At 48.1% G+C, this 23,227-nt stretch overlaps 2 protein-coding genes across 5 annotated transcripts in view; both read left to right on the plus strand.

Moving 5' to 3' along the window:
* The window catches only part of GLG1 (golgi glycoprotein 1), an 82,073-nt gene extending 75,768 nt beyond the window's left edge, over window positions 1–6,305 (plus strand). The window contains exons 24-27 of one of the 2 annotated variants that reach the window (XM_081335600.1): window positions 542–662; window positions 1,271–1,377; window positions 2,366–2,529; window positions 2,822–6,305. In XM_081335600.1, coding sequence (XP_081191726.1) covers window positions 542–662; window positions 1,271–1,377; window positions 2,366–2,529; window positions 2,822–2,867 — 438 coding nt within the window. In that variant the 3' untranslated portion in view covers window positions 2,868–6,305. Of the gene's footprint in view, window positions 1–541; window positions 663–1,270; window positions 1,378–2,365 lie in introns of both variants that reach the window. The other variant, XM_081335601.1, reaches the window with a different exon arrangement.
* A 6,362-nt stretch (window positions 6,306–12,667) lies between these two features.
* The window catches only part of PDPR (pyruvate dehydrogenase phosphatase regulatory subunit), a 28,418-nt gene continuing 17,858 nt past the window's right edge, over window positions 12,668–23,227 (plus strand). Inside the window, exons 1-6 of one of the 3 annotated variants that reach the window (XM_081335602.1) lie at window positions 12,668–12,840; window positions 18,412–18,701; window positions 19,683–19,816; window positions 20,439–20,520; window positions 20,610–20,773; window positions 22,615–22,736. In XM_081335602.1, coding sequence (XP_081191728.1) covers window positions 18,472–18,701; window positions 19,683–19,816; window positions 20,439–20,520; window positions 20,610–20,773; window positions 22,615–22,736 — 732 coding nt within the window. In that variant the 5' untranslated portion in view covers window positions 12,668–12,840; window positions 18,412–18,471. Of the gene's footprint in view, window positions 12,841–18,411; window positions 18,702–19,682; window positions 19,817–20,365; window positions 20,521–20,609; window positions 20,774–22,614; window positions 22,737–23,227 lie in introns of those variants that run through there. The other 2 variants (XM_081335603.1, XM_081335604.1) reach the window with 2 other exon arrangements.

The raw sequence follows: 23,227 nt of genomic DNA on the forward strand, positions 1-23,227 counted from the left end.
GCAAGCTGTTCCACTGGTTAATTGTCCTCACTGTCAGGAAGTTTCTCCTTAATTCCAGGTTGCTTCTCTCCTTGATTAGTTTCCATCCGTTGCTTCTTGTCCTGCCTTCAGGTGCTTTGGAGAATAGCTTGACTCCCTCTTCTTTGTGGCAGCCTCTCAAATACTGGAACAGTGCTATCGTGTGCCCCCTAGTCCTTTACGGGTTCCAACTGATTATTTTATTTTGATTTGCATCTCTCCCTAACCTTTATTTCACCTGGAATGGCTCATTTACTCTCCTCTTCCCTCTTCAAGGCATTGTTGAGGTGCAGCCACAGTCGTCCACCCCAACAGTAGCCTTGCAAGGGTTTCATTTCACATTAATTTTAACTACCAGCTAGTGGTACATCCAGAACCCACCTCCCTGGATGAGCACTGTCCGTACTTGTTCTGCGCTTCCCTTCCTCTTCACACTGAAACCCCAAGCCCTTCCGTTTCCATTGGCTCAGGAGCAACTTGGGTTCATATCTGATCCTGATCCTTGTGACTTTCTGCTCTGCAGGAGGTGCTGAACATGCTGAAGGAAAGTAAGGCTGATATTTTTGTGGACCCCGTCCTTCACACAGCCTGTGCGCTTGACATCAAGCACCACTGCGCCGCCATCACTCCAGGAAGAGGCCGACGTAAGTTTTGCATTAACTGGTCAGTCTGGAGTGCTGAAGACCAGAAGGCTGTTTCCTGCCACAAAGTCACTTCACTCTAGATTGTGGCTGCTTACAAATCTGAATGCTTCACGCTATGAATATGCTAGAGATGAAGAGATATTGGGGAGGACACAGGCATTTTTTTTACCTGCTTCTCAATTGGGGCGGGGGGGGGGAGTTTCAAATTGCAAATATCTTTTTTCCCCCAGCCTATCTATAAAATGTTCTTGGTTTTGGTGATGGTGATGAAGGAGAAAGAAGTTGGTTGGGGGGATACTTGCATCATGCACTAAGGCAGGGGTAGGCAACCTTGGCTCTTTTATGACTTATGGACTTCAACTCCCAGAATTCCTGAGCCAGCTATGCTGAGGGGAAAGGGAGAGTTTCCAAGCTGAGCCATGCTGGCTCAGGAATTCTGGGAGTTGAAGTCCACGAGTCATAAAAGAGCCAAGGTTGCCTATCCCTGCACTAAGGGGAGCCTCCTTCCTGGGGATTCTGCCCTGTTCATGGCTTGCAATGTGGCAGGGGCTTCCCTGACCCCTTCAAGGGAGCCTGATTTTTGTGACAGCCTTTCCTTCATTCTGCAGAGATGTCCTGCCTCATGGAAGCTCTGGAAGACAAGCGGGTCCGGTTACAGCCAGAGTGCAAAAAACGCCTTAATGACCGAATTGAGATGTGGAGCTTTGCTGCAAAGGTGAGGGAGGTGCCACTTGCGTCTTTCTGTCTTAAATGTGAATAGAAGAGTCATTTGCATGACTGGAAATGAAGGGGAGGTAAAACAGATCCTGGGAAATGTGTCCTTGCAGGTAGGTTGGGACTCATCCCTATCCAGGTCGTCCTTGACTTAACGATCACAATTAGGATCAGAATTTCCATTACCAGGCAAGGCGATTGTCAAATGAGTTGTGTCTGATTTTACAATCTTTTTTGCCTCATTTGTTGAGCAAATCCCTGGGGTTCTTAAATGAATCATGTGCTTGTTAAAGTGAATCTAGCTCCCCCATCGACTGCCTATTAAAAGCTGGCTAGAAAGGTTGCAGATGGTGATAACATGACCCTGGGATGTGGTAAATGCACGTTGGTTGAGAGTATGGGCTGATGAGAGCAAAGCAGCTTCAAATATACCAGTCTCCCTTTAATTCTTTGTTAGCAATCCAAATTTTATAAACACACACACAATGAAGTTAGGGGTTGATTCATAAGCAGCTGTAGGATGTTTTGTCCAGCTTCAACTTTGAAGTAAGTTCTACTAAAAGCTTATGTGGAACTTTAGCTTGGATACATTGAAAGAAGTGCATCTGATTTAAAGGCATCAAAGATTAACAGAATTTTTGACCTTAAAAATGCAGTGCCTTTCCTTAGACGTCTGGAAAGTTTTAAGAAAGGTGCACTGATCATTTCCCAGGGCAAACTGGGGATCCAAAATTTATTTGGGCATGTTCTAACTCTGGCTGGGAACTTCATGGCTGTTAAGATCCATCGTTGCCTTCTAGCCAGACTAATGCTTAAGAGGAGATTTCTACAGAATTTGCCCAGGTGAAATTAGCCTTTTACTAGCATAGTTTTATTGGAACAGTCTATTGTTTGACTCTTGCCTTGGCAGCCCAATTTCATCTCTCTTGTTTGGGTTGGTTTGTCTTTCCCTGGGTTTGGTAGCTGACCGGTCCTTTCCCTCTTGCCAGGTGGCCCCCGCAGAAGGCTTTTCGGACCTCGCCATGCAAGTGGTGACGTCTCCATCCAAGAACTACATCCTGTCGGTGATCAGTGCAGGCATCTGTGTCCTATTCCTGATTGGTCTGATGTGCGGGCGTATCACTAAGCGAGTGACACGAGAGCTGAAGGACAGGTAGAGACAACTTTGCTCGTCGGAGGGAAGGAGGAAGGCCTGCCCAATTTGTACAGTCTTCTCTGTATAGTCTCCCTCCCCACCTCGCTCTCCTTCAGACAATACAAGCCAATTAGAACAGCGGTGGCGGCGGCAGCTCGTGTTGGCTGGGTCTCCCATCTTTTCCAGCAGCTTTGTTACCCCATCATTAGCCACGGTTGTTTGCCTGCCTGTAGACAAAGCTCTTTTCTTTTCTTTTTCTTTCTTTTTTTCTCATACTGTTGAACTACCTTCTTCACACGCTCCAAACCAGACTGACAAACTTGCAGCCCTGGAGGTTTTTAAAGTCGACCTTTTAAAGATTCCATTCTTGGCATAATTTGGGCAGTGTGTCTTCGGTGAGGGAATATTTGCGCTCTGAGGTTAGGCAGGACTTGAAAGGATGGGACGTTACCGGCCGCTCACAACCGACCCCGGTTTGGAAATCTAGTTGGCCAATGAACCAGCCTCTTCAGCTCATAATCTTGTCAGCCAAATGGCCTCAGAGGATATCATCTCCACCAGTCTCCTCTTTTGTGTCACCAGGTTCTGTTTGTGTGCATTTTTCCTTTCCTTTCCTCTCCTTGCCGGTTTGTTCCTCAGTTTCTGCCAAAAGGCAGAGCCGTTCATTTTCTCCCTTGTCTTTGGGATTAATAAAATATCGACCACAAGAAAAAAAGTCCAGTGGTTTTATAGGTTCCCCTCGCAAAGCCACACCCCACCCCAGCGGAAGCTGTTAGGTGAAGGCAGGTGGAGGTGCGAAGCTGCGTAGCAAGTAAGACACCTCGGAAAGTTACCCAGGTGGTTTGGGGCCCCCCAAAAGAGGAGGGCCGTTGCTGGGGTGAGCGTTAGCAGGTGACCCCCTTGCCCGATGTGCAGGTCCGGCATTCATCGCAAGGGGGGGGGAGGTTTTCATGCTCTCAGAGAATCAAGCGGAAGAGATTGTCAGGCTTGAGAAGTAGGCAAAGAACCCCTGGCCTCCGTCCCTGAGCAAGAATGGGGTGGCGGGGACTCTCTTCTCTCTCGTTTGACAGGCAGTGGTAATTTTTCTGAAGCAGCACTACGAATAGCCCTCCTGGTCTGAACCTGGATGCTACCCTTGACCCGACTGGGGAGCTCTCTCGTTGGCACCTGGGACAGTCTTTTAACCTGTTGGCCACAGGTCTGCCTGCGTATGCTGGGGCTGAATCGTGCATTTGGGTGTTCTGGAACAGTGCAAAGCTTCATTGCTCACCCCTCTCCATTTTCCCTGGCACGTTCTAGCTCGTACAAGGATTGCACTCGCTAGGCAGATTTTCTTTTTTACCTTTCTAGATTTTTTTTTTTTGCCTTTAACTTCTGGAAAGTAGAGGGTGTTTCTGTCAAGGGACCAGGCGATCAGAGCGTTTGGACAAGCTGTCGCTCGTAACAGTACTGTGAATATTTTCTGCTGCTCTGAAGCGTCGGTGAATGGTGTTTCTACCAAGTTAACTTTAGGAGACTTCATACTGGAAAATGAGCAATGTGGTATCTGGTTTTGTTTCCCTTTGGTGGGGTTTTATTTTTTAAATGACTACTGATTCTTTCTTCTTGGATCACTGTTCTTTTTGGGTTCCCCCTGGATCTTCTAGAATGGGTGGGGAACGGTGGCCCTTTTATGACTTTGTGGACTTCCAACTCCCAGAATGGCTGGCTCAGGAATTCCGGGAGTTGAAGTCCACAAGTCACCAAAGGGCCGTCGTTCCCCACCCGTTCCAGAAGGTGGGACTGGTAAAAGACCCATGATACAAGAACCCAGTGTCTTTCTCCTCTGCAGGATCTAAAAGCAACTCCAGTATTTTGTCTGACAGTGGTTTACTTGAAGCAGGAATCGGGATCCTTTCCCCTAGACACATTAGCCACGATCTTTGAGATTGGTGATTCTGGCGCAAAACTGGATATGCGAGAGGCCAGAATTGGGAAACGCAGAAGGGGAGAAGGCAATAGGACGTTCAAGCTCTGTAGAGAGGCTGGCTGTGGATTATGGACTACAGAGCACTTAAACATTGAGGTTAAAATTGATTTGTGCTTAGAGTGTAAGCCGCCCTGAGTCTTCGGAGAAGGGCGGGATATAAATGGATTAAAATAAAAATAAATAAATAAACCATTGATAGCAAGCAAGGAAGAGTCCCAGCCAAGTTAGTTTCATTCAGAATTGTACAATTGGGCAAGAGGCCAGCAAGATACCTGGGTTGGCCGTCTTGCCGCATTTGCTGATGAAGGTGAAAGTCCCTGTATGCCCCCCCTCCCCGTCATTTTAGTTACTATGTCTTAGAAAATTACACAACGCCCACATATTTTGTGTGTGTGTGGTGGTTCCCCTCAGCTAGCTGTAGTGGCCTTTTCTTGCATTTCCACTGTTTCGGCAGTTGAGGATAACGAACGGTGCTTCTGCAGAGGGGAGCGAAAAGAGGGCTCAGAAGCTGTGGGACCGAAATAGTTTGCCCAGTCCGCCCCACGGCTTAAGAGGCCGCTGCTCTGGAGAGCGGGTGGCCAGCCTCCGGTGTGGCTGCGGTCCCCATTGGTCCCTTCCCAGCCCTTTCTGCAGCGAGGCTCCCCGGCTGCCTCTTCCCCTTCACGTTTCAACCTCAGGAACCGGTCAGTATAGAAGGGAGGGTATCGGGCTTCGTTTCCACTCAGGCTGGGCCACACCGGATTAATTCTGCCACTCGAGGAAGGCGGAGAAGCCAGTAGTATTAAGTTTTGCCAGGCTACAGTTTTCGACTGTTTTTAAAAATCTCCCTTAGTAGCTGGGAGCCAGAAGATTCCCCCCCCCCATCTGCTACTTCCACATGGAGTTGTGGTGCGTGCTTTGCAACTGTTTGCAGAAGGCGACAGGTTGGGGGCTGAGGGCTCCTCTGCCTGGGCTTGGTGAGGATGCCGGGTCCTGCAACATTATCTTGAGACGGGTGTATTCAGCCTTTTTTTCTCTGCTGCCCTTCAGAAAGAGAGCTGAAACTGGACGAAGCGGCGTCGGACAGGCTGCTCCCCTTGTCTCAGTGAGATAAAATTAAGGCACCGCAAAGAGCATCATGTGGGCCCACGCTAGAAGGCTGAGGGAGGTTAGGCCTTACCCTCTGCAAAGGGGGGGTGGATATACAGTGAACCTAACTGCGTTTCGGACCAAGCATTATTTATTTGTAAGGAAACTGCCACCCTTTTGAGCCGGCAGTGACTGGCTAGAGTTGGGCAGTTTGTAGGACTTGCATTAAAGTTTCCTCTGCCTCAGATTTGCAGCGCGGCCCACTCTGTGGTGCCACAGCTGGTGAAAAGGTATCCGGAGTTTTCTGAATTGGCACCAAGAAGCATTTTCCCTGCAAGGTAGTCCAGAGCCAACTTAATATTTGATGCTCTTAATTTTGACTTTTTTAAATTGCAGATCCATATATTGGATTTGAAACAAACACACACGCACTGAACAACTTGGAATGGCGTAGCAAGGTTATGTTCAGTGCTCTTCTTGCAGCTTTGAAAAGCAGCCATTGGAGAGATGGTAGAGGATTAAAAAAAAACAGCAAATGTTGGCTGATCTTAGTTCTTTTTAAATGTAACATTAAGATTTTTTTTTGTAAATTGTTTTTTTTTCTTATCTATGTACAAATTCTTGGCCATTCTTTGTTTTTACATGTTCATGCTGTGTAATTTTGAATTGTTAACTGAAATACTGAACATAATGTGCATTTTTCTGTACAGATGAAATGGGAGAATTTAATAAAAAAGAGTCTGCAGGTTTTATGGTTTATGCTGTTTTCCTCTGCTGCTTTTCAAGTAATGACCTATCTTGAGTAGTGCTAATTTTCAAGGTTACTTAATGGTGATTATTGGCTGTCTCAGAACTTTGCCCTTAGCACTTTTGAATTTCTGAAGGACCCCCGTGATCCTCCTCCTTTTACTGACAAACCAGGGGGACCAGTTCTGTTACAGATGCCCCAGACCAGGGGTAGGCAAACTTGGCTCTTTTATGACTCGTGGACTTCAACTCCTGGCTCAGGAATTCTGTGAGTTGAAGTCCAGGAGTCATAAAAGAGCCAAGGTTGCCCATCCCTGGCCTAGGCTACTTTATGACTCGTGGACTTCAACTCCCAGAATTCCTGAGCCAGCCATGCTGAGGGGAAAGAGAGAGGATTCCAAGCTGAGCCACGCTGGCTCAGGAATTCTGGGAGTTGAAGTCCACAAATCATAGAGATGCCAAGGTTGGCCTAGGCCAGGGGTAGGCCACTTTATGACTCCTGGACTTCAACTCCCAGAATTCCTGAGCCAGCCATGCTGAGGGGAAAGGGAGAGGTTTCCAAGCTGAGCCATGCTGGCTCAGGAATTCTGGGAGCTGAAGTCCAGGAGTCATAAAAGAGCCAAGGTTGCCCATCCCTGGCCTAGGCTACTTTATGACTCGTGGACTTCAACTCCCAGAATTCCTGAGCCAGCCATGCTGAGGGGAAAGAGAGAGGATTCCAAGCTGAGCCACGCTGGCTCAGGAATTCTGGGAGTTGAAGTCCACAAATCATAGAGATGCCAAGGTTGGCCTAGGCCAGGGGTAGGCCACTTTATGACTCCTGGACTTCAACTCCCAGAATTCCTGAGCCAGCCATGCTGAGGGGAAAGGGAGAGGTTTCCAAGCTGAGCCATGCTGGCTCAGGAATTCTGGGAGCTGAAGTCCAGGAGTCATAAAAGAGCCAAGGTTGCCTACCCCTGCCCCAGACTATTCAACCTTGACTGATAACTTGTTGCCAAAGACAGAGCTCTTGCGGGAAGAGCCATTGGGGAGGGGAATGGGGAGAATGCAAGGCGACATTAACATGGGGCAGCCTTGACTTATAACAATGGGTCACACAGCGAAGGCTTGAAAACAATCTCGTTTGGAGGGTGCTGGGTGAGATGTTTTATTTATTTAGGAAAATTTATATAGCTTACTCGCTCATGGCGACTCTAGGCAGCTTACAGAGAATACAAATGCAACGTAGAAGAAATAAAAAATAATATAATAATAAAATAACCCCCAATCCCCTGATGGCCACAAAATACACTCAAATCAGCCATTTTATGGGCTCCATCCCGCTCTGGGCTCCCCAGGCCCGCTGACAGAACATCTACAGGGCCTTCCGGAAGAGTGGGAGGCGGCAGTCCAATTTCCAGAGGGATGATGTTCCAGAGGGAGCCATCACTGAGAAGGCCCTTCTTCTGGGTGGAGTCCATGAGAAGAGCCTTTTTTGCTGTGGACCCGCAATATTCCTTGCCTTCCTGCTGTACTGGGTCGGGTGGATATGAGCAGCAAGAGACAGTCCCTCAGATAACTTGGTCCCAAGCCATGAAGGGCTTTAAAGGTGACAACCAGCACCTTGAATTGCACCTGGAAGCAGATTCTTGGCAACCAATGCAGCTCCCACAGGATTGGTGACGTGCACCCCGAGGTCTGCACAAAACCATGCGGGCCGCTGCATTTTGAACCAATTGGAGCTGTGGATGTTTTTCAAGGGCAGCCCCATGTAGAGGACATTGCAGTAGTCAAGATGGGAGGTGACTATGGAATGACTGTGAGTGAGCACAGGTTGATTGTGCTTCAGGGTCCCCACCACCCTCCATCAGCTACAGAAGAGAAGCACCTGAGGCTGGATCAGGCCAACATCCATCTGGACCAGGGTTCTGGGTCTCACAATGACTGACCAAGAAGCTCAGCACCAGCCCTTCTTCAGTTTGGCTACCCATCATCCGTTATCCAGACAGATGGATTCAGAGCAGCCAACAGCAGGCCAGCTGCCCCTGGCTCCTGATTTTCTTCTAGGGCAGGGGATAGGCAACCTCGGCTCTTTTATGACTCATGGACTTCAACTCCCAGAATTCCTGAGCCAGCTGGTTCAGGAATTCTGGGAGTTGAAGTCCATGAGTCATAAAAGAGCCGAGGTTGCCTACCCGTTCTAGGGGTTTTGTTCAGCCCATCTTTAAAACTCAATGGTGATTGTCTCCATCCCCAGCTGCTCAGGTTCTGTGGCTGGTCTTTGCCACAATCTTTTGTGGGTTACAAAAGCTGCAGGTTACCCTCCTAGCACATCCAGCCCTGTGTGGTGAGTGGAGGGCATTCTGCAGGATTTTGTCACTTTTTTTTCATAAGTGGTTTGGTGTTGCTTCCTAATGCTGAGAATCACTGGTCTAAAGTCACGCAGCTGGCTTCGTGCCTTAAGCAGGATTAGAACTCACAGTCACTTGGTTTCTAGTCAAAAGACACTCACCACTACAGAAAAGAGGCTTAGTTTGGGCTGCTGATGGCAACCTGGATGAGTCCCTGCAGTCCTTCCTAGGGCTGAGAGAAGGACCAGGCAAGTCCCCCAGGCTGGCTTTGGGCTTAAAGCAGACCTAGAATCTGGTCCCCACCCTGTTCCTGGTGCAGCAGCTTGCCCAGTAACCCAAACTGCCTCTCTCCTGCTCCTCTGAATTTCCAACATGCTTGGGAATGTCAAGCAAAAAAGGGTCAGCTGCCACCTTATGCTTGCTTATTTTTCACTAGCATGCGGTGACAACCTGCTGTGAACTGGGGGGGGGAGGGTGGATGGGAGGGGTGATGCTTGGGGGAACCTGGAAGTAACTGCTGTATCTCCCTGAGATGCTGCTTCAAGGTCACCTGAAATGGGAGAAGAACACACCTGCATACCAACCTACGCCTGTTCTGAACATATCCGGTCTGAACCTGATTGGTCAGCAATGGGCAGCAGTTAAGGGAGGGAAAAGTTGAACTTAGGGATTTTGCCATGGGACTCTCAGTTCTGGCTATGCACTCCTGCAATGCACTGGACTTCTAATACCTTTCTCAACAAATGGAGCCAAGGATTGTTTCCCCCCCCCCTTTTAATATAAGAAAGCTCCCACATTAGAAAAGAAATCTCTTTCCCCCCGCCCCCCAAGAGAAAAAGCTTCCCTGAAGTAAAACCATTCAAGTGGCTGGCCATTCACCAAGACCAGGGGTAGACAATCTTGGCTCTTTTGTAACTAACTCATGGACTTCAACTCCCAGAATTCCTGATCCAGCCACCCCTGACCAAGACAAACTATTCCGTCCATAAACAAAACGCCTTCAGCTACAACCTCCACAGAAGGCTGGAACTGATCAGATTGAAAAGCAGAGACAAAAGAGACCTAAAATCTACATTTTCTACCCAGCTCCTAGGACAGGGCACAACTGAGCCTTGGTGGAGCAGTGGGCTAATGCCTCCTTAAGTAACACCAGCTGCCTGCAATTAGTGCAGGTTCGCATCCCACCAGGCTCAAGGTTGACTCAGCCTTCCATCCTTCCGAGGTAGGTAAAATGAGGACCCAGATTGTTGGGGGCAATTAAGCTGACTTTGTAATAATGCCGCTGGGGGGCCCCGAAAGCCCAAATAAGCAGGGCATATACATAGAATGAAGGCTATTGCTAAGCAACATTTGATTTGTGCTTAGATTGTAAGCCGCCCTGAGTCTTCAGAGAAGGGCTGGATATAAATGGGATTAAAATACGGTAAATAAAAATAAATAAAACTTCCCAGGCACAATAATTAGAATACTGAAAAGGGCACACTCAAGCAGATTAAAAGTACACTTCACAACCAACCTGGGCATCTCAAACACAAAGCCCCAAAGAATGTATAAGATGGCGGCGCCTGGAATGGCTGCGGCTGCATTGGCTCTTGAAGGTGAATAGTTTTGGGAGGGATAGTAAGGGCTATAGGCCACATGATCAGGAAGATTTTAATGTGTTTGAGCAACATGGTGGAACTAAGGTAACATACGACATACGACCGACAATCTTTGCTGGCCTGGTGAGTTTCTAGTTGTTTTGGAACTGTTGGTGAGACTGTTAAAAGTCGTTGGCGCTGTTTGAATTTGTTCTACCAGCAGCAAGATCTGACTGCTGGCCCAGTGATGGATTCTATTGCAAATCAGGGCTGTTTCCAGAGGAGGCAGAGGAGGAGAGGACCTGGAGCTTATGGAGTGAAGGAACTGGATGAGGCTGTCGGCAGGCCCAGAGGAAGAGAGAGAGGCTTTTGGAGGAGTTGGTGGCGGCGGCAGCAGCGTGCTCCAGGGGCGAAAAGAAGCAAGGCCTCTTTAAGGAAAGGGTGGAAGAGTCAGCATCAGAAAAAGGAAAGAAGGCGAGGTTGTCAGAATACAAGCTAACTTGAGGGCTAATCCACATGGAGCCCCATTTCCATCTGTCCTGTTTGCCATTGTTCACTCCCTAGAGACTAAAATGGACCATGTGAAATTTGAGCGGGCCCCGAACAAGGAGTATATATCGGAGGTGGTGACCCTTTGAGAGCTGTATGCAACGAAATTTCATTTTGATGTATGCCGATTGGTGTACATTCAAAGTGACAATAAAGTTATAAAAAAGCCCACCTACTCTCGACCCCATTTTGTCAGCCACCCCAAAAAACATGCGGCTGTCCTGTATCCCAAAGGTGCTTTTTTCAGGAGGCAACTGGACTTTGCTTTTTTTTTCTCTTTGAATACATTTCGCTTCTCACCCAAGAAGTTTCTTCAGCTTTTACACTACTACCCATCTGCACTACTCAGGTAACCCTGATCCTTCCATTCCTCACCATCCAGTCAGAGCTGAGGAAGCTTCTCGGATGAGAAGTGAAACGTCTTCAAAGAAAAACAAGAAAAGTCCAGCAGTTGCCTCGTGAAAAAGCATCTTCGGGATAACGATGACCTAACTGGACGACTGAGAATCTCCATAGACATTTTGCTGTCTGAGTAGTTTCTGGCTACCAAATAAACAAGAGACCTCCTTTCTCCCCCCCCCCCCCAAAAACGCAGCCTGCCTCCAGTTCCATTTCTACAGCGTCCTTCTCCCGGCTTGGAAGAGGATTTTACCTCTTAAGAGAGCCAAGGATGGTTTCTATTTAGAGGTTTGAGCGTTGGCAGGTCTGACAAAAGGATCGTTCTCAGGCGTGGCTCCTGGCTGCCCCTGCCAGCGCAGTCAGGCAAGAGACGCCAACCAGCTTTATGTAAAAATGATGATGATAACTTTATTGTCACTTTGAATGTACACCAATCGGCATACATCAAAATGAAATTTCATTGCATACAGCTCTCAAAGGGTCACCACCTCCAATATACTCCTTGTTCGGGGCCCGCTCAAATTTCACATTGTCCATTTTAGTCTCTAGGGCAGGGGTCTTCAAACTTGGCCCTTTTATGACTTGTGGACTTCAACTCCCAGAATTCCTCAGCCAGGCATGCCTGGTTGAGGAATTCTGGGAGTTGAAGTCCACAAGTCATAAAAGGGCCAAGTTTGAAAACCCCTGCTCTAGGGAGTGAACGATGGCAAACAGGACAGATGGAAATGGGGCTCCATGTGGATTAGCCCTCAAGTTAGCTTGTATTCTGACAACCTCGCCTTCTTTCCTTTTTCTTCCACCCTTTCCTTAAAGAGGCGTTGCTTCTTTTCGCCCCTGGAGCAGGCTGCTGCCGCCGCCACCAACTCCTCCAAAAGCCTCTCTCTCTTCCTCTGGGCCTGCCGACAGCCTCCTCCAGTTCCTTCGCCTCATAAGCTTCAGAGCAGGGGTAGGCAACCTCGGCTCTTTTATGAGTCATGGACTTCAACTCCCAGAATTCCTGAGCCAGCCAAGCTGGCTCAGGAATTCTGGGAGTTGAAGTCCATGAGTCATAAAAGAGCCAAGGTTGCCTACCCCTGGTCCAGAGGAAGGGGCAGCAACGCTCTCTGCTTCTTTTTGGCAGCCCGCCAAGTACATCGGGCTCCGGTTCGGGGCAGGTTGGTTCGGCAAAGGATCAGGCTCGGCGCAGAGCGCGCTTCGCTAGGCGCGCGTTGCATTGGACAAATCTCCGCCCCGCAACGGGAGAGTGCGCAAGCGCACTACCATGGCTTCGCCGGCGCACCTCGTGGCCGCCCGCGTAGCTCAACCAAAACGCGCATGCGCCCAGTCTTGCACACACAACCTCCCCCCATCTCTCTCTCTCTCTCTCTCTCTCTCTCTCTCTCTCTCTCTCTCTCTCCCCGCCCCCTCCTATCGCCCCCAGCGCCGATTGGCTGCTGCCCCAAAGCGTCGCGCCGCGGGGAAGAGGCGCGACTTTGTCGCACGCGGCGGCCGTAAAGCGCGGGCGGAAAACAAGAGGGGGAAGGTCGCGCGCTGCCTCCGCGCCCGCCCCAGGTGTCCCTCCCCCCGCGACGATACCTGCGGGGGCGGCGCCGAGTATGCAGATGAGCGCCGCGGGGCGGGCCCGACGATGCAAATGGAAGCCTCCCGCCAGCGCGCTCAGGTGAGCGCCGCGCCGGAGGCCGCACAGGTGGGTCCCGCGGCCGGGCTGGCTGCGTCCTTGGCGGCCGCGCCGGGCACGTTCAGCCGACGCCCAGAGGAAAGCCGGCCGGGGGGGAGCGCCTGGCCCTCGCCCTTCTCCTGGCAGCCCGACAGGGCAGGAGCGGCGCCCCCCTTGCAGCCCGTAATACTCCGGCGCCCCCTCCTCTCCGCCCCCCCCCCGACGCCCCTGGGGAAGAGGGGCTCCTCGGCGGCGGGGTTTTAGCCGGCTCGCTCTGCTTCCCGCCTTTGGTGGCTTTTCTGGGCGGTGGGTGGGCGGGCGGGTGGGATGAGGGAGGACGTTCGCTCCCTCGCGCCCCCACCCCCCCGCTGCCTTGCCTCACCTGTCGGGCACCAGAGCCCACCTGCGCCCCCCCCCCCGCTCTTTCCTTCCCTCCCGAACAGCCCCCTTGTGAGGGGGGAGGCTCAGGAGAGCAATTTGCCCGCCCCCGCCCTTTAGGACCTGCTCCGACAGGTAGATAGCCCCCCCCCAGACCTTTACCTGGTTTGTTTCTTTATTAAATTTATATGCCCCAGCAAGAATGTCATTTGCCCAGAATTGGAAAAGGAGTGAAATCCCAGTAGAAAACGAGGTAATAAGGAAAATTTGGGAATGCGCAGAAATGGATAAATTAACTTTGGAAATTAAAAATAAAGACCAATCAGGTTACTACAAAATTTGGAATAAATTTTATCTTTGGCGGGAACAAAAGGAAGGTCTCTATGAGAACTTATAGATTGGTTGATTGTTCTAAGTATTGTATTATATTTAATTGATTTGTATCTTAAGTGTATTTTAAGTGTACATATATATATATATGAATATTGTAGACAAGGTATGTCAGTCCGTTTGTACCGTGTCCAATGTTTTAAATAATAAATTTAATAAAGTAAAAAAAATTTATATGCCCCCCCATCCCACTGTTGCAGTGGCTGTAGGGGGCTTATAAAATGATACGAGATAATGCAGGCAGTCCTCGGCTTACAGCAGTTCATTTAGTGGCCGTTCAAAGCTACAACAGCGCTGGGAAAAAGTGACTTGTGACCGTTGTTCGCACTTGCAACCGTTGCCGCCTCCCCGAAGTCAGGTGATCCAGCGCTAGACAACTGGTTCATCACATTTATGAGGGTGGCAGGCTCACGTGATCGACTTTTGCAAACCTCTGACCAGCAAAGTCAAGGGAGAAGCCAGGTTCACTTAACAACCAAGTTACTAACTTTATCGAGTGCAGCAATTCACTTAACAAGGAAGGCGAGGAAGGTTGTAAAAGGGGGCAAAATTCACTTAACAAGTGTCTCACTTAGCAACAGAAAGTTTGGGCTCAGTTGTGGTAAGTTGAGGGCTACCTGTATAGAGCAATTAAGAAAGATAAAGGCTAAAAAGTAAGAAGACAGAGAACACAGGGCAGGCGGGTGGCTGGGATCTTCTCTCCACCCTGTCAGCCAGGCCCAGCAGAGAGCATCCCATTGGGCCACAGGGCAACTGGCAGAGCCAGGTTTTAAGGGTCTTCCAGCAGGCCAGGAGTGTGGGGACCCACCTCCCCTCCTGTAGGAGAAGAGTTCAAAGGGCCACAGCAAAAAAAGGCTCTTCTCCTGGACTCCACCAGCTGAAATTCTTTGGCAGGCGGGATCCAAGTTGGCTCCCCCCCCACTCCACTGGGGTGAGTGGGACAAGCTTGGGCTGAGTTGACTCCTCAGGGGATCCACATCTCTCTGATCAGACACAAAAAAGAGCCTTGGTGGCGCAGTGGGCTAATGCCTCCTTAAGTAACACCAGCTGCCTGCAATTATTGCAGGTTCGCATCCCACCAGGCTCAAGGTTGACTCAGCCTTCCATCCTTCCGAGGTAGGTAAAATGAGGACCCAGATTGTTGGGGGCAATTAAGCTGACTTTGTAATAATGCCGCTTGGTGTGTGTGGGAAAGGCCTAATAAGCAGGCATATACATAGAATGAAGGCTACTGCTAAGGTTGTAAGCCGCCCTGAGTCTTCGGAGAAGGGCGGGATATAAATGGAATTAAAATAAATAAAAATAAATAAATAAAAAAGGAGGGGGAAAGATGATCCGATGCTGAAGAGAATTGTAATGGTACTGTGAGAAAATAAAATATGTTCTGGGTTTTAAAAAGAATTGGATGAAGAAAGTTTCAGATATGAAAACTGGCTGGGTGACCTTGGACCAGTCGCTCTTGGCCCAACCTACTTCATAGTGTCCTTGTTGTGGGAAAAGAGGAGGCAAGCGTAATAGCAATGTTTGCTAATATATATATATGTGTGTGTGTGTGTGTGTGTGTATTTTAAAAAGCAGGATTTATTATTATTATTAATTGCACAGTCAGACAAATGTTCAGACTGGATTTGGCATTTTTATCTACCTATTGAGTCCTTACCAAGGACCTGGGATAGGCAGATGTGGCTGTTTGATGGTATTACAGATATCGTCGCAGGATGGAGGCAATTCCTAGTAAGGCCACCTTTTGCAATTGACTAATGGCAAAATTGTCAATGCCAATGGTGTTCAAGTGGTGCTCCAGTTATTTTTGGATTGCACCCAAGGCGCCTGTTACTATTGGTACTACCCTTGCTTGCCTTTGCCACAGTCTTTCTATTTCTATTTGTGGGTCTTTGTATTTTGTTATGTTCTCCAGTTCTTTCTCGTCTATTCTGCTGTCTCCAGGCACTATCCAGACTTTTTTGTCTTTCTTATCGACAATTGTTAAGTCCGGGGTGTTATGTTGCAGGTCCTTGTCTGTTTGAATTCTGAAGTCCCAGAACAGTCTAACTTTATCATTTCTATGAAAAAGCAGGAATTATTATTAATAATAATAATAATAATAATAATAATAATAATAATAATAATAATAATAATAATAATAATAATAATAATAATAATAATATCATCATCATCATCCAGGGACTTAACTATTGCAATTTATATCCTGGGTATTTCAAGCAATAGAAATAATTGCATTTCTTTTGTTCACTTGTATCCCGTTACTGGAGACTGCCTAAGTCCCTGCTGTTTTCTTGGCAAGGTTTTGCAGAAGTGGTTTGTCATTGCCTCTTTTCTAGGGTTGAGAGTGACTGGTCCAAGATCCAGTTTGCCTTGTACCCAAGACAAGACTAGGACTCTCAGTTTCTAGCCCGATGCCTTAACCACTATGCTGAATTTGCTCTCCTGTTATAAATCATGCGATAAATAAAATACTTGAGGATCCTTCCTGTAGTTAATACTAGTGACGCTGAGAGACCTGGTGCTAGTCAGTCTCGTGGTAGAAAATAGGAGGAGGTTGCAGGCATTCAAATGAGGTGACGTCAGGTTGCAGCCAGGGCTTCTTTAAGACTTAAGAAATCAGAAGGAAAGATGGTTGAGCTCCTATTCTTAAAAAAATATGTTGTTGTTGTTAGCTGCGAAATCGTGTCTGACCCATCGCGACCCCATGGACAACGTTCCTCCAGACCTTCCTATGCTCTACCATCTTCTGGAGTCCATTTAGGCTCACGCCTACTGCTTCAGTGACTCCATCCAACCACCTCATTCTCTGTCGTCCCCTTCATCTCTTGCCCTCCACCTTTCCCAGCATGAGGCTCTTCTCCAGTGAGTCCTTCCTTCTCATTAGGTGGCCAAAGTATTTGAGTTTCAGCTTCAGGATCTGGCCTTCTAAAGAGCAGTCAGGGTTGATCTCCTCTAGGACTGACCGGTTTGATCGCCTTGCAGTCCAAGGGACTCGCAGGAGTCTTCTCCAGCACCATAGTTCAAAGGCCTCAATTCTTTGGCGCTCAGCCTTTCTTATGGTCCAACTTTCACAGCCATACATTGCAACTGGGAAGACCATAGCCTTGACTATACGCACTTTTTTTGACAGGGTGATGTCTTTGCTTTTTAGTGTGCTGTCTAGATTTGCCATGGCTTTCCTCCCCAGGAGCAAGCGTCTTTTAATTTCTTGGCTACAGTCCCCATCTGCGGTGATCTTGGAGCCCAGGAAAATAAAATCTGTCACTACCTCCATTTCTTCCCCATCTATTTGCCAGGAATTGAGAGGGCCGGATGCCATGATCTTGGTTTTCTTAATGTTAAGTTTCAACCCAAGTTTTGCACTCTCCTTCTTCACCCGCAACAAGAGGCTCTTTAGTTCCTCTTCACTTTCTGCCATTAGAGTGGTATCATCTGCATATCTTAGGTTGTTGATATTTCTTCCGGCAATCTTAATTCCAACTTTTGATTCATCTAGCCCTGCCTTTCTCATGATGTTAAGTTAAACAGGCAGCGCGACAGTATACAGCCTTGCCGGACTCCTTTCCCAATTTTGAACCAATCGGTGGTTCCGTGTCCAGTTCTTACTGTTGCTTCTTGACCCACATATAGGTTTCTCAAGAGACAGATAAGATGGTCTGGTACTCCCATCTCTTTAAGATCTTGCCACAGTTTGTTGTGATCCACACAATCAAAGGCTTTAGCATAGTCAATGAAGCAGAAGTAGATGTTTTTCTGGAACTCCCTAGCTTTCTCCATGATCCAGCATATGTTGGATATAAAACTTGTCTTTTTATAAAGATTTGTCTTCTCTTCCGTTTATTGCCACATTGCGAGTCCTTTCTAGGGGATCACTTTTGTACTTCAGGGCAAGGTGTGACTAGAGTCAGTGCTGCCCTGTTGAAGTAAATGTACTTATGGCATTCAGGAGGTAAATTGTTTTACCCATGGAACTGTGCCAAAGCACAGCCGGGAAAGACAGGTGGCGTTTCTTCTCTGGCATTATTGGCTGGATTCACACTTAGATCAGGGGTAGGCAACCTCGGCTCTTTTATGACTCATGGACTTCAACTCCCAGAATTCCTGAGCCAGCTAATTCTGGGAGTTGAAGTCCATGAGTCATAAAAGAGCCGAGGTTGCCTACCCCTGCACTAGATCAAACTGACATGGGTTTTGATGGTTTGTGGGTTAAATTCACCTGGGTTTCTTTGCATCACACTAAGGTACAATACATACTTGGGCATGGCATGTTGTTTGATTTGTTAACTGGGCTTGGGATCAAGTATATTATGTAAATGTATCTATATGAAGTAGAAAGTGAAGAGGTTCAGCCATTGAACTTGAGCAAACTCGCATGTCCGTTCAATTTAGTGGCTCCCGTATATGAGGGGCTTCCATCACTCCACCAATATCCCCCAGTGGAGGTAGTGAGGGGGGATTATTGTGATTGCAGAATGCACTTTTGTTGTGCTCATATTCTTTTATTTTGGTGGAAGTATAGTTTTGCCCCAACCTTTCTTATTCGTTGACTTTTTAAAAGCAAGAGTGTGCAATGTTTTTGTGTTTCAGTTTGTGGCTTCCGAATACTAAAGTAATTAAAAGGGCTTGTGATGAAGTATCACTGCCATCGTTTTCCAGGACGGGCCAGATCCTGTTCTCAAAGTTTTAACATGTTCCCACCCATCCAAAAACCTTAGGAGCCCTGATCTGTTCACACCTGAGATGCTGCTGATGCTGCTGAACCATCTCATTGAAGTTACTTCACATTTTCCAAACATACGTAATGAAAGGCACGTTCCTCTTTTGCAGAGCCAGCAGCAGCCGTGAAGATTTATCTGTGCGTCTTTGGAGAACTGACTAACCGTCAGCATGATGTTTCTCCAGCGACTATTAGACCTCCAGTGGCAAAGAATGACTCTGACGTGGTGGAGACTGTGTGCCTCCCGGCACAGCAGCTCCAATGGAGCTGAGCCTCACTCGATGCCCCTGCCAGCACATGCACAAGTGGTTATCTGTGGTGGTGGAATCATGGGCACATCAGTGGCATATCATCTCTCCAAGCTAGGCTGGAAGGACATTGTCTTACTGGAGCAGGGCAGGTAAAGGATTGTGTTTTTGAGCATGCCACCAACTCTGTCCAATCATTTCTCCCTTGGTCTTCTTCCTGGCAAACCCTCCACAATTTGTTCTGAAATGCATCTTCATTTATTCTCTAAAAACGATCACATTTCCTCACTATGCCTTTTTTTTTGCACTGGGTGCTTCTTTTCTATATTATGCCTTCCGTTAGAGTAAAAGAAATGAAAATGGGCTGGTCACATAGGAAGAAGAGCCGTTGGCAGGTGGACCAAGGCAGTCCTAGAATGGATCCCCCTTGATAAAAAGCATCCACAAAAGAGACCTAAAACAAGATGGAGCGACGACATCAGCAAGTATTGCGGGCCCAACTGGCAAAAGAAAGCACACAACAGTATTGGGTGGAAACCTGCAGAAGAGGCCTTCATCCTGCAGTGGCTAGCATGAATGGATGAATTGATCCCCTGTTTGTTCTGGACCGCATCTCTGCTTGTTTTACCATAAAAGTGGTCCTTAGAACTGTAATAGAGCCCAGAATTTCTGTCATATGTAAATGATGGTGGTAAGTTAAAGAACCCATATGACCAACCCATTTCGTGATTATCCCAATTTATTTATTTATTTATTTATTTATTTATTTATTTATTTATTTATTTATTTATTTAATTTTATTTATATACCGCCCTTCTCCCGAAGGACTCAGGGCGGTGAACAGGGCAAATATATAAAAAATACAAAAATACAAAAGTTAAAAGAAAATTAAACATATGCCCGACTAAAAACAGTAAATACAAATATTAAAAATGACCATAAAACCCAACCCATCCCCCATCAGGCCAGGCCGGCTTGTTCAAATAAGAGTGTCTTCAGATCGCGACCGTGATGAGCAGACTCCTATGGTTGTAAGTCAGGGACTACCAGTACGTATAACTTGCAACTGAGCTTCGGGGCTTCTTGTTCTCTCTCTGGAGTTTCTCTACATCTCTCTGGCTTCTCCCTTTCAGGCTGGCAGCTGGTTCCACTCGATTCTGCGCAGGCATCGTAAGCACAGTGCGGCATTTGTCCATTGAGCTGAAGATGGCCGATTACTCAAGGAGGCTCTATCAGCAACTTGAGCAAGAGACGGGGGTGAAAACGGGTAAGCGCTGGAGGTGCCCATTTGGGGAAAGAAGACATCCTGTATCTACCTTCTTGGTACCCTCCAGTTGCATCAGGAGTAGAGGTGGAGTGGGGAATACCGTAGAATAGAATAGAATAGAATAGAATAGAATAGAAGAATAGAATAGAATAGAACAGAATAGTGCAGCGTGAGTGAGACAAACTGAAGAAAAACTATGAAAATCGTACATTGAAAGCAGTCCCCAACGTCCAAAGCCCTCCCCCTGGCCAGAGGAGTCGACTCCAGTCTTGGTCCGATGTTTTAGGAATCTGGTGCCTGAGGCGCCGTTGTAAGTTCCTGTCCCAGGGCCGGTGTCCTTGAGGACAGGCAAATGGCTCGCTTTGGCACCTACGGTTCCTGTTAGTGTCCAGTGCTCTTCCCCTCCCAAATGCCCCCTCCCCCTGGTTATGGCAGTTGCTAGCAAGATTCAGAGAAAGCGAAGATGGGCAGCTGATGCTCACATTCAATTCACCAAGGTTGGGAAACCCGCTCTAACACCGGCTTCTTTCCTTTACTCTCCCATCCAAGAATTAAGTCATGCAGGAAATGGCTCTTTGGTGGGACCGCACGGAGGGTGAGCATGGACTACTTTTTGTTCCAGGTTACATGAAGACAGGCTCCATCTCACTAGCTCAGACCCAAGACCGGCTGATCTCGCTGAAGCGCATAGCCTCCCGACTCAAGTAAGCTGGCGCACATGCGCGTCTGGTGGGGCGGCACCTTCACCAGCCTGGCTGGAGCAAGTGTAATGGTTGCTCTGTGTCTCCGGCAGAGTCATGGGGATCCCCTGCGAGCTCATCCCGCCAAAGAGAGTGGCCCAGCTCCACCCCTTTATCAACATCCACGACCTGGTGGGGGCCCTGCATGTGCCCGAGGATGCCGTCATATCGTCTGCTGACGTGACCCTCGCTTTGGCCAACGCGGCTGCAGCAAACGGTATGACCCAGCCTCCCCCCTGTCCTGCCGGTGCTTCCTTTCTCAGGGGGTGGGCACTGCTTGGGAGGGGTGGTGGAAGGATGCTGCGAAGTGACCGGGATGGGGGGAGAATAGGCTCCCCTCCAGCTTTCCTTTAAGGCCTTGGGTGCATGTTGCTTTGTGAGCATTTTGTAGATTCTGTTTGATGGATATGGACCATATCCTGAAAACCAGGAAGCTTCAGCTGATCGGGAGTAATGAAATTATCACTGTGCCCTGTGCTTTTACCCTAAGCAGGACCAGGTTTAGAAGGTCTCTTGGACAAAGGGGAGGCTCTCTTGTCACTGCTGGCACAAAAAAGCCCAGCCCTCCGTGTGTGGCTTCAAGGGGTTGGGCTGAAAGATCAAGAGGGTGTTTGTGGTGGAGAAGACCTTTTTCTGACTTGAAAGTGTCTATCCTTGAGAGTAGACAGTATTGAGTCTCCAACCTTGGCAACTTTAAGGCTTATGGACTTCAACTCTCAGAATTCCCCAGCCAGCAAGTCCTAAAGTTGCCAAAGTTGGACACCCGTGGGCAAGAGGTTGTGAGAGTTGTCTCTGGAGGAACCTCGTTGGAGAAGGTGGCCTCCTGTAGGCTTTTAGGAGTCCTCCTTCACCCTTCAGTGACAGCAAGGGACGTTGGCATCAGGACATGGAGTGAATTGAAGTTGGCGTCGCAGAGGGCAGCTGTTTTCCAAAGCAGCATCGTGGTCTTTGTAGTGAGCAAGAGGAGGCCGTATCTGATGGCCTTGCGGGGCCAAGAGGTCCCACAGAATTTGAGCAGGATTTCTGAAGATGTTCTTGGGCTCGGATTACAAAATAACCCTGATGGCTCTCTTGGACTCATTTTTTTTAAAAAAGAAATTCCTTAGTTCGTTACCCTAAATGCTCTTTGCTTATTTGTGACACAAAGTCAGTTACAAACTGTGACAGTGTCACTCAGATAATGACTAACATCCCCTCACCACTTTCAAGAGGCTGAAAGTTGAGTCCTTCCCAATTTAGTGGTGATACAGTCCCATTGGCCACAACTGTAACTGCGGTAGGTCAAAAAACTGTGCCAAATAGGCCGCCTGGTTGCAGAAAAACTCTTCAAATAAGGCTTAACTAATTTCTTCTCAGTAATAGCATTAGCACTTAGACTTATATAGCACTTCGTAGTGCTTTACAGTCCTATCTAAGCAGTTTGCAGAGTCAGCCTGTTGCCCCCAACAATCTGGGTCCTCATTTTATCCACCTCAGAAGGACGGAAAGCTCAGTCAACCTTGAGCCGGTCAGGATCAAACTCCTGGCAGTCGGCAGAATTAGCTTGCAATACTGCATTCTAACCATTGCACCAGCCCGGATCTACAATTATCCTGTCTCCATATTTGCATTTTGCTTCATTGCTGCTTTGCAGCTGAATTCCTTAGTTTTGAATGCCACAAAAGGTCTTCTTGCCTGCAGACGCAGTTCTGGAGCTGAGATCCTGTCCACAAACTCCCACCTTTGCTTAAGAGCACCAGGACTGCCCTTCTGGGTCAGCTCAAAGTTAGTGGCGTATAGTCTTTTCTGATTCTGGCAGAATTTGCTCAAGATGTCCAGGCAGCACCTGAGCGTGGCTTTTGCCTACATCTGCGTCAAGGTGTTTTGCTGCGAGATGATATCCTTTCAAAGGCAGCATTCAAACTAGGTTTGTCGAGGAACGTGAGTGGAAATGAGGTTGCGTCGAGTTGTGTTCCTTGCAGTATGGCACTTTGGGTGAGCAAAGTCCAAGAGAGACAGTGAAAGCTTTGCATTGCAATGGATCACCAGAGATCACCCAACTTCCTCTCCTCTTCCCAGGCGTTCAGATCCACGAGCGAACCAGTCTGATCCACGTTTTGGGCCAGAAGGGCTGTGTAACTGGAGTGGAGACGGACAGAGGGATGATTGAGTGCCCATACTTCGTTAACTGTGCTGGGCAGGTGAGACCCTGATTGGACTGTGGGGCTTGTGGGCCAGCCTCTCCTGATCATGGCTGGTCTTCTCTTTGGTGGGTTCGGGGCTGCCTGCCAAAGTAGACCTATCCAACAGATTTTAGGTGGCTGGGACTCGTTCAACTTGGCAAGCTGCTCACGTCATTAAGACTGGGTTGCAGTTGTGCTAAATGGGGTGGGTGGCTGGTGGGATCGAGGGCAGGGGGCGAGTGGATGGCGTGGGGAGGGCTCCTTGTTGTAGGCATATAGTTGCCTGAAGATTGGAGGAGCCCACGAGAAGGTTATCTGTCTGCTTTTCTCACCGTTCTGTTTGGGTTCTGTGATCAGAACACTAGTTATGCAGTGAGTGTTTAAACCATTAGCCAATATTTGCTAACTGTTGGTGTGCTACACCAGTTGAAAAACAGGCTGTAAACTGAAATAATAAATAGCTTGTTCCTTATGTATTTTGACCCTGGAGACAGAGGTGTAAAGAACAG

The sequence above is a fragment of the Vipera berus genome (assembly GCF_964194415.1).
Source record: "Vipera berus genome assembly, chromosome: 10".
In the NCBI taxonomy this organism is placed as follows: Eukaryota; Metazoa; Chordata; class Lepidosauria; order Squamata; family Viperidae; genus Vipera; species Vipera berus.